We start from the raw sequence: 10,501 nt of genomic DNA, 5'->3' as shown, positions 1-10,501 counted from the left end.
TTATTAAAATAAATAATAATTTTCTCAAAATAACACGAAACCTCTGAGAAAGCACTTTGATACTTTGATACATGAAAATTATCTATTAAATTATCGTAATAGGTAGTAATACTTACCATATCACGCTTTCCAACACTTTATCGAAGTATATGATCAATTCAYGTATCTAATGTGACTTTTACGCTAAAATAGACAGCTATGAAAAAAGAGACTACCTTAAACAAATAGCCACAGGAACTACTATAAGTGCCCTAATGAAATATATTTTTGTGACTAGCGCATCAATTCGGTTTGTAGCTTACTTGAGTCCGTTAGCAAATGAGCCTTTAAGGGTACATAAAGAATGCTTGGCTTTAAACTCACTTTACTTTTGAAATACTCTTATGTATATATATAAACGTTGCTTGATAACTATAAATGACAGTTTTTACGCCAAACTTATCCGCTTACAAAAGGAATAAATACCACAAAGGAACTGCGAATGCATCAGCTAAAAAAGAAATGCCAAAGATAAGCACAGAAACCGACAAAAGCTATACAATGGCAAAAGGACTCGCAAAAGGTGGCGTTTGTCGAAAAGRAACACGCATGAAGAAGCTACTCATACTCACATACGCACAAAGGAACATATAGTAAAATGCGTGCAAAAATATAAGTGTGTGTGGATCGCTTGTTTACAGGGAAACCGTTAATTTCCTAAATCGTTGCGATAAAGAAAAAAACGAAACGCACGAAAATTGCGCGTGYAAACCATAAAATCCATCACAAAGTCAGGTAACCGCCAGCAGCCGCCATTGTCTGATTGTCTGGCGCTCGCACGCATCTCAGCGTAAATGCTTCCTTTTCCGCAACATAACGGTGCCTGCGACAATACACTACTCAGCACACTGGCTTTTGTAAGCACTTTTGAGCCGCCACGGAAGCTATTTTATATAATCTTAAACACAATGTTATTATTATAAGCAGGTCTTTGTGCGCGGTACCGTTACATTTGGCACTGGTACCCAAGCAGGTGCGTCATCAACTGTGTGTGTGTGTGTGTGTGTCAATGCAGCACGCAATCGACATATTAGCGCAGTGTGTTGGCACTCCGGGCGACAAATCGCTGAAAAGCAAATCCAATATGAATACAYAACTGTAACAAGATCATGAGTGCCGCCACCTAAATAACTGTAATTTATAACATGCCAATATATGGTATATTTTCAGGGACACGCAGAAGCAGGTGTAAGCTTGGAGCAACAGCGCAACATAAATTCCACTTCGCTGCCATTTTCGCGCACAACAACTCACTGGCGATCGCTATCAGCCACGCGCCACTAAAGCGCGCGTCTGTGAGAAGTTCCATTGAAGCAACAATTTTTAAAATTAAATTCCGCATGAGAGCGACTGTTAACTTTTGTGTGTCCTGGCGTGTGTGTGTGTGTGTGTGGTGGGCAAAGGCTTCAAGAGGCGGCTTATGGAGCTGACAGACAGACGCTTCGCACGTACATATGTATGTTATACTATTAGCGATGGTTATATATACGCATATTGTAATCATTTGTATTACTTTTTGCGATTTTTTACACATTTCTTCTCGTATTGAAATTCGCACGCGACGCGAACGGGCACTCATACGCCATGTGATACATTCTTGAAACTGTAAGTGCGTGYGCGTGTGCTGATATTGACAAATGTAAATGACTTTTTAATGCGTCAATCCTTGTAAGTTTTGTGTGTCCTACAGACACACACTCACACAAGCATACTCCCACACACCGCATGCCTTATTGTGTGTCATGAGTATCATCAGTTGCTTCCCTTCACAGTCTTCACAAACGCACTTCACTCTTTTTAATCGCCGTTATCATCATGTGCTCGAGCGTACTCTTTTTTTTTCTTTCGCTTACTTTATCCCTTACGCTTCACCTCTGCATTACTTGATTAAAATGAATTTTTCATTTCGTAAAAATTATGATGAATATTTCACTGTTGCAAAGGTAAATAATGCATTCGATGAAAATTGTAGTATTTTTTAACAGCATTAACGGTAAAATGCTGTAATAAAGCGTAATTAAGAAAGCAGTCATCTGCTTGCTGTGGACATGAAGACATTTTTCCATCCTTTTGCCGAGATTGCATATTAAAATGTTCGAAATTAAATTAAACTTTTAATCAGTAAATCATATTAATTCACCCACAAGGGTAATATTCGATTACGAATGCAAATGTCGGTTGTAAATTGCATTTTTTATTCGGTTTGTAAGATTATTGGCTTTCGGATATATTGCTTTTATAAAGTATATCAATGCAAAAATATATTTGTAAAAAATACCCTTTTCCCGGGAGCGCTCGTTCGAGATTGCTGAATAGCCAGATGTCATACGGAGCTAATTTGGACGGATACGCATTGTGTCACAGACGTTAACGCAACGCTGTTTAAAAGAAAAAATTGTGATTTTGSAAGATAGTAATTGTGCTYCACTTTTCTTAGGCCCAAGTGCATATACCTTCGCTTTCTTAGCATAGGGGTGTGAGATTTCAAGTAGAATTATAAGCCCTCAATAAGAGCGCAATTTTCAGAAATCCTAAGATTGCTAACTGGCATGTATACAGGAAGATAGTAATTGGGAATTTAATTATAAATATGACACAATCTTTGAACTAGGGGAACATACAGTTCAACTCAGAATCATTAACAAAAAACGTACTCCGTCACAAGCACTCCAGTACATACAAAGCAAACCCCGAGACCACTTGATGAAACAAAGATCTCAGATCACTTTGGTCTAGTGTTAAGGAACTCGGCAACGTTGTCAATACGGCCGATGAATAATCCTGTTAATTTTGGATAGAAAACTGATATGGAATATCAATGTAGCAGAAAGTGAAAAAGATTTGGAGATTTGGTGTAGTGAATCACTCAAAAACTCATACCGAAAACGTTTTGAGCAGATACAGCTCCCACTTCTCTGCATAACGGGAGAAACTAAGAAACACTCCAAAGGCTGCACAGGACATGTTTCTCAACCTATCACCAATCGACATTGCAGTGGAACGCGCTGTAGTGAAATCAGCTGGGAGATTGGTGGTGTTAGATAAATACTCCACAAGGATCGTCGGACATAGCACAATAAGCAGAGTTGGTGAATAAAATAGAAGATTTCAAATTACCCTAATAGAGGATGGGTGGCGCAGGAGTCGGCTACTCGCCAGCTGAACTTACAACATCCAAACTGACGGATCAAAAATGGTTCATGGATAGGGAGAAGGAATCTGTTGCTTGTAGATGGATCCTTTAAGCTTCCGGTACAYTCCAGTATCTTTCAGGGGGAGGTATTTGCGGTTAGGAAATCGGCTGAAATAACTAATAAAATAGAGAACAACATAATAAAAATGAATATATAGTTAGAAATCTAAGCGGCAATTGAGACARTAAACGCACTACATCAGAGAACACCTTTGGAAGCTGGAGGCCAGTATATATAACAGCTGCTGGAAAGAGGMTACGTTTATACTAGGTTTTATGCCAAAAGTGCAAAAAGTACAGCGATATAGGTATGAGATTTCCAATCCAGCTTTATCTAGACCTCGTCTTGTATACCTAGGGGCTCCGCAGTTCAAGGGACTAAATGAAGTATCATTATTAGATATAAGATCGCTCTTAAATAGTTCGCAGAAAGCGTTGCCGTTCGACGCATAACRCACACGTGAACTGAAAGTAAACTTAACATTTGAAGTCAGACTGAGAAAAAACGAGTGTGTAAATAGCTTTAGATTTTGAAAAGCAGAATAAGTGAAATAAGAAATTATGTTAAAAAATGGACCTGATGATCTAGATCCGATTTTCGAAAATGTATTAATTTCGAAATTCTGATCTATAGTATTCGTTTTGCAAAAATGCAAAAAAAAAACACAAAAATTCTAAAAATATGTACTATATTCGAAATGCTGATCCARATAGTCAGGTCCGATTTGGAATCCGAATTTCGAAAACGTATTATATTCGAATTTCGGATCTATCGTATAATTATGCAAAAATGTACCTGAAATTTTTTTCAGTGATATCCAGCTGATTATTAACAACTCGTTGATGATCGTTAACTTATTCAATGGACAGACATTATTGTACCACTTKAATCTACCTAACCATTTCGCCAAATCTCTAATCGTTGAAAGGAAATCGTAGCTATACACGTAGTCGAAATTTTTATATGATTTACTCAAAGAAAAATAAAATTTCCCGAAAAATTTTATAAACCAGCTCATTTTGTGCTCCAATGCCGGAACGTCTACTTCCTCTTCGCTGCACAACAGCGCAGTGAACGCACARCTGACAACGGCAGAGAAGGCGTCAGTGCAGTGCTGAGATACAAGTATGATGAGCATTTTTACCAGTAAAGAAAGCAAGCAAACCGTTACCAAGCAGCGCTTATTCTGTTTATCCAACAAAAACCACATAATATTACATATATATAAATATATTTGCATATACAACAATATACGCTTACCGTTGAGTTATATGCAGTAGGGTTTATGCTGCTTTATAAAGGGAACTCACACAAACACACCAACGGACCCACTTTTGACTGGAAAGCACTGATATGAGTATCCCTCCAAATTGCATGCTTGGCTGGCAAACTAAAGAGTTGAGAGTTGAAGCGTGGCGGAGCCGGAGCAGCGCACTGGCAATGCAATTTCCCTTGTGCTCATATTTCAAGTTCYACACAAAAACCTAAACTGCCAAAAATAAAAATCTGGGAAAAAAAATTTCGAAAGCGAAAATAAAACTTAACTTGAGAACATAAAAATAAAATGCATAATATTGTACCACGTTTGTATATATACATTTATGTGTGTTGGCTTGTGTGTGAGGCTAACGGCTTTGGCTACATAGCAGCATGCTGGCTAAACGCCATAAAGTATGCAACTTGCCGGCAGTTCAGCCAAGCGCACACTCATACCCTTACACACACACACACACACACACACACACACACACACACACACACACACGAAAGCATACTTCGCATACAGCTAACGGAATGCCTTTTCATTTTCCGTTAGTTCGTTTGATATATTTGGCATAATGTGCTGCTGCCTTTCTTTCTTTACTTCACTTCACGCCCCACTTACATTTCAGACTGCATACTTGTTATTAACATTTTTAATGTGTTTTTATTTTATTTTTTTATTTTTTATTTTTTTTTTTTGGCTTTTCAACACCAACGCGCCACTAGTCAGCAGATTCTTGTGCGAAAACCCACGCTCCTCGGCAGCTTTGCACTTTTCAGTGTGTGGCTTCACACATATGTGCACCTACGGCAACACTGATAGCAAATACTTTGCATAGACAAATGTTACATAACCTTATGCGATTTGAACTGCACCTCTGCCACACGCTCTCACATCCATCCGCCTCTCTCCCACACATTCCTSCTCACTCTTGCGTTGGCACCCAAATATGGAAATTGAAAAATTAAGTTCCAAATTGTAGTAGTTGAGTTGGTTCCGCCGCTTCAGCTCTTKKCGATTTGCCGAAAAATGGTGCTGTWATCTAGGTGTGGCTTCCGAGTGGTCTCTGTGTGTTGACTTGCTATCTTAAATAAATAGAATTTGCTCAAAAGTGGGGCTTGCATAAGTAAACAGGCGCCATTCACTTGTGCAACGAGCATAAAGGTAAAGCGGTATTGATGTGTATGTACCTTTAGGTGGATTTCTGTTTGTCAAATTGTGTCTGCAGCGGCACTTCGTATGTCCATTGTGTTCGGTCCGGTTGAGCACCTCAGTAGGTGGCTCTTGTAAAGCCGCAAAATGACAGGAGACCACAAAACTAATACACACAATTCAAATGTTGCTGCACCAACACATAAATATATTTGCACGTGTGCGTGTAAATTTTCTGCAAATGAGGTTATGTGTGCTCATCACTGCCATCTTTACTGTAAGTATGGAATTTTTATCCAAAATTGTGAGCAGCAAGTATTTTATTCACTGGAATTTAATAAATCTTCTAACTAGAAAATTGAAAAGCAACATACTTCAAGAAAATAATTAAAATTTTAGAATTAGTCAATGAGACTAGCTTAGTAAAAGAATATTCATTGAATGTGTGCCAGTAATGAAAACTCTAAAGATATGAACACTATTCAGCAATAGTGCTTGGAACAGGTGTAGTAATTTTTTTAAAACCAAAATGAACTGATGATATTATTTCAAGCATCAGCAAAACTAACGAATTGCATGATTTTTTTTTCCAGACCTATTTCTGTTGTTAATAATATTTTTACTTTTAGTAGCGAGTAGAGATGAGTACAAGTAAGTTCCCTTGCAGTGATCTCTTCTCAAACCACTATGCTAGCTAGGCTCGAAAGGAATTTAAGCATACAATACTTACTGTTACCCATTGACTTCATGTACCAGAAAACCCCGCTTATCACTTTCACTCACAACGTTGCTGCCTGACTGATCTCCGACAGTTTTTTTCATTTTTCACATTCAGCTGATGGAAGATGTACTAAAAAATTGCCGAACTTTACATGTAACTAACGGGTGAACCTAGTAGAAGTAATTTTTCCAATAGCAATTTGTTTTTGTTCTGATCACATGTGAGTCGTATCAAGCCGTCTTATAATATTATTTTTCACGTTCAATATTTTTCGACATATCATTACGGAAAGACACCTGAACAACGCTTCCAAATCGTTCAACTTTATTTCGAAAGTTCTCGTTCTGTAAAGATTGTGTTTCGCGCGCCGCGCTTAACTTATGGTCAACATAATCGGCCTACTGAGCGTTTTATTCACAACATATATTGATTAAGTGTGAAGAAAATATAGCAGCTGTAGTGTGCACGAAGACCGTGGAGAGTCGTTCGGTGCCGTTACTGTTCGGTGCATTTTACTTCGAGATTTTAAATTGAAAGCGTAGAAAATACAGCATGCACAAAATCTGAAGTCACTTGACCTTCCTCGCCACATCGCTTCGCTCTATAGGTTCTTGAAAAGTTCCAAGAAGATTTGACGATTTCATGCCAAATTTTATTAAGCGATGAGACCAATTTCCCATTCAATGGCTATGTAAGAAGCTCCCGCATTTGGAACGAAGAGCAACCTGACGAGATTCAAGAGCTGCTATTACATCCATTCAAATCAACGGTTTAGTGTAGTTTGTGGACCAATGGAATCATACGAATGTGCGTATCATTCGCCAGTTACCGGTAGAAATGCTTTAACTTTTACTTTGTGTGTGTTTTTTTTTTAAAAAGTAGGAAATCCGGAAATGGATCACCTTTTGGTACAACATGCAGCGTTATCTATTTTCGAACGACAGAAGTTAAAGTTATAGCAATTTCAATAAAAGAAAAAGTGTGCCATTTTCCATTTATTTCAAAGAACAAATATTGTTATAATAATTTTTTGGGTAGTGAGTTCACCTAAACCAGTTTTGGTCCTTAACGATGGCAAATGAAGTGCCGTTACTCAGTTCAGTAGCAGAAGATGATGATGTGAATAAGTTCTGCGGCCTCTCTATCGACACCTCTTCCAATATCCTGTTAGCCCCACTCTGCAGTTATGCCACCACCGGACTGTGATCAATCAGTATTACTATCATGTTCCTGACGTTTTTTCAGCCAACAATGAGCCAGGACTTTGTAAGCAGTTTTATGTTATGAAAGATCATTGCATCGAATTTYAACCTTGTTCGCCACAAATATAATATAAAGCAAAGGGCGTAKTAAAGATTACATRTTTCAAAAGTTKTTTTGACGATTTAAATGAAGACCAAATTTGTTAAATTATTGTTTTCGCTGGAAATATTACCATCGGAATGTTAGCTGAACTATATATGTATGAGTAGAAACACTATTTWGAGAAYTTTAACTGAAGATTAGGGTACTCACAACCGAGACAAAGCATGTCTCAAATCAATGAAAAGGAATAGCATACGTCCATTCTCCGAATTTGAACACAGCATAATTTTCCTGTTCTCAGACTTTAGCAAAATATTATCAAGAGMGAATGCACTGAGAAAGCGATAATGCTGGGACTAATGACAATTTAAATTTTTATCGCAATAGTTGACTTATTTCCTTCCATAAAATCTATAAGAATAATAAAAGCGAATTTTAATAAAAGCAGTCGTATATTTTTCTTACTAATATTTTGAATTTTACGAAGCTCAGTTTTACACATAACATGGCATACGCGGCTCTGGTGCAAACACACAATCGAAGCTTTCGGCGAAGTCGCGATTCTGTTTCATGCCCAAATAGAAGATATTCTCCGCCAACTCTTTGCCGAACTCGCAAAAATTCTGCCCATACAAAATGAAGAACACCTTCTTATTATCCAACTTAAAGCGTGACAGTATTCTATTCTCATGATCATAGATGTCACTGTTCACAGTCGCACGATCAGGCTTCAGCCAAGTACTATAATCAAACCAAGCATTTTGGAAAGCCTTCAAATAGACCAAAGCCAAAACACGCGCCTCGTCCAGCACATGCACGTACGGTGGCARCTTCAAGCATTCGGCAAGCTCATGCACGCGCTTCGGCTCACGGTCACGCTCCGTCGTGTTGTACAATGTCATCCACAGGTGTACATTCAATGTGGGATAGTAATAGGACATGGGCATATTGCGACTTTGATACAAATACAATGACCAATCCAACATGGTGCGCTCCACGCCCAACTCATAGCTGGAATTACGTCTACGATGCAACTCCAAATTACGCACATTATGCTTATAACTCTCGGGATACATCATTAACGATTCGTWTTCCTCACTTAATTCGTGCGGCCGCAAATAGATCTGCGGCAAGCGGAATTTCTCTCTCAACGTCTGCAAGCGATGACGTATCGGGTGATGCATGAAATTAWGCGTTTGCGAGGCCTTTAACAGAAAAGCATCCAGTAGTACCAGAAAGTTACGATGCTCCTCCGAATTGCTGCCAACATAGTTCTTGGTGATAATGTAACCAAAAAGTGGCTTGAAATATTCGAATGTTTCGCGATAGCAATCCTCCAGCCATTTCTTSGATGTACAAGAAACGAAAAAATCCAACATCTTGTCTTTGGCACTAAACTTCTCGGGATCTTGCTGCAGCTCAGTAAATAACTTCATGAGATCATCGAGTTCGGGCAAATGACCTAWAAGTCGCATATTAAATATATACAATTTTCTACTTCACTCCATTTATTCTCACCAAGTATCGTGAATAGCGGTTTACTATAACTGCAAACATAATCGTARAAGCTCTCGCAGGGATACCGATTTGGATTAACGGACTCATTTATGCGTATCGCGAGTTTTTCCAGCTGCCTTTCGCGTGCTCTGGACACATACTTATATGCTCTCAAATCGTCYCCACCCACGGGCAGACAAARCATGAGCGCCACCAAAGCGCATAGCAGGAYGTTGTAAGTCAAAAGCGCGCTTCGTCCCCGACCGTGGYGACATTGATGAATGTTCTTGTCAAGCGAAAACATTGTTATGAATCACGGATCTAATGCATTCACGTCACTATCACTCACACAAACCGTTAATAGTTTATTCAACTTCACGCAACTTAGTTTGCCCTGGAGCTCGCAAACCGCACTTCGTTGGTCAACACTTCGCGCCAACTCAACTTTGATTTGTGTCAAAAACTTCGGCAATTATTCGGTTATTTACAAAAAGCGCGTGACTTGAGTACTTGCAACTTGTGCTCGACACTACATATATTGGAAGTGTTAATGAGTTTTTGTGCGCGATTTTCACTTGATTATTTTAAGCGTGATACGCAATTTACGAGCGTTGACACTATGTAAATGCTGCCACCACTGCTCACCACTCGTCACTTGCMACTGACACGCTGTGGCGCTAATCTGCGAACTTAAGCTAATCGAACTAGCGACGAGCTGCACTTCTATCTTATACACATCTAGATGACTGACACGCTGTGGCGCTAATCTGCGAACTTAAGCTAATCGAACTAGCGACGAGCTGCACTTCTACACAATTATCTCTGCTGCTTTTGGTGATAAGCATTAATAAGCTATTTAATTTCATTGTAACTGTGTATGTTTGTATATTGTTTTCGATTTTTTCAACACATTTCGATTTCTACTTCCATAAAAGACAGGAAACAACAAAAAAGTGACTCAAAATGTTGCTAAATTCTTTGATAAGACTTTGAGCACACTTATGAAATGCCATTGATGTGAAACAAGTTTATAACATAAATTCTTAACTATATTTAAAAAAAGATATATATATACATATATATATTATTGGAGAGAATAAATGTATGCTCTTTTGTATTACAGTATGTATTTGATATATGATTCTATACTTTAACCAATAGTATTGCCTACAAAATTTTGTACATTCTTTGGAACTATACAACATAGAAACAAGAAAATGTGTTAGCTTCGGCTGAACCACAGCTATTATGAAAGGGTGTAAAATGTTTATGTCTTGATTTGGATTGGTCAGTTTGAATTGATATATGTGCTACAATGAGCCGATCTGA

At 38.3% G+C, this 10,501-nt stretch overlaps 1 protein-coding gene across 1 annotated transcript; it reads right to left on the bottom strand.

Moving 5' to 3' along the window:
• Positions 1–8,108: 8,108 nt before the first annotated feature.
• Positions 8,109–9,842, bottom strand: LOC108965893. Its single transcript, XM_018928572.1, has 2 exons — positions 9,194–9,842; positions 8,109–9,137 (listed from the first exon to the last, which is right to left on the bottom strand). The coding sequence occupies exons 1-2, from the start codon at positions 9,474–9,476 to the stop codon at positions 8,170–8,172; spliced, it is 1,251 nt and encodes a 416-aa protein (XP_018784117.1). The 5' UTR covers positions 9,477–9,842; the 3' UTR covers positions 8,109–8,169.
• Between the last annotated feature and the right edge of the window lie 659 nt (positions 9,843–10,501).

This window comes from Bactrocera latifrons, unplaced genomic scaffold (genome assembly GCF_001853355.1).
Source record: "Bactrocera latifrons isolate USDA-ARS-PBARC rearing strain unplaced genomic scaffold, ASM185335v1 scaffold_10, whole genome shotgun sequence".
NCBI classification, from domain to species: Eukaryota; Metazoa; Arthropoda; class Insecta; order Diptera; family Tephritidae; genus Bactrocera; species Bactrocera latifrons.
This window is presented reverse-complemented; position numbering and strand designations above follow the sequence as displayed.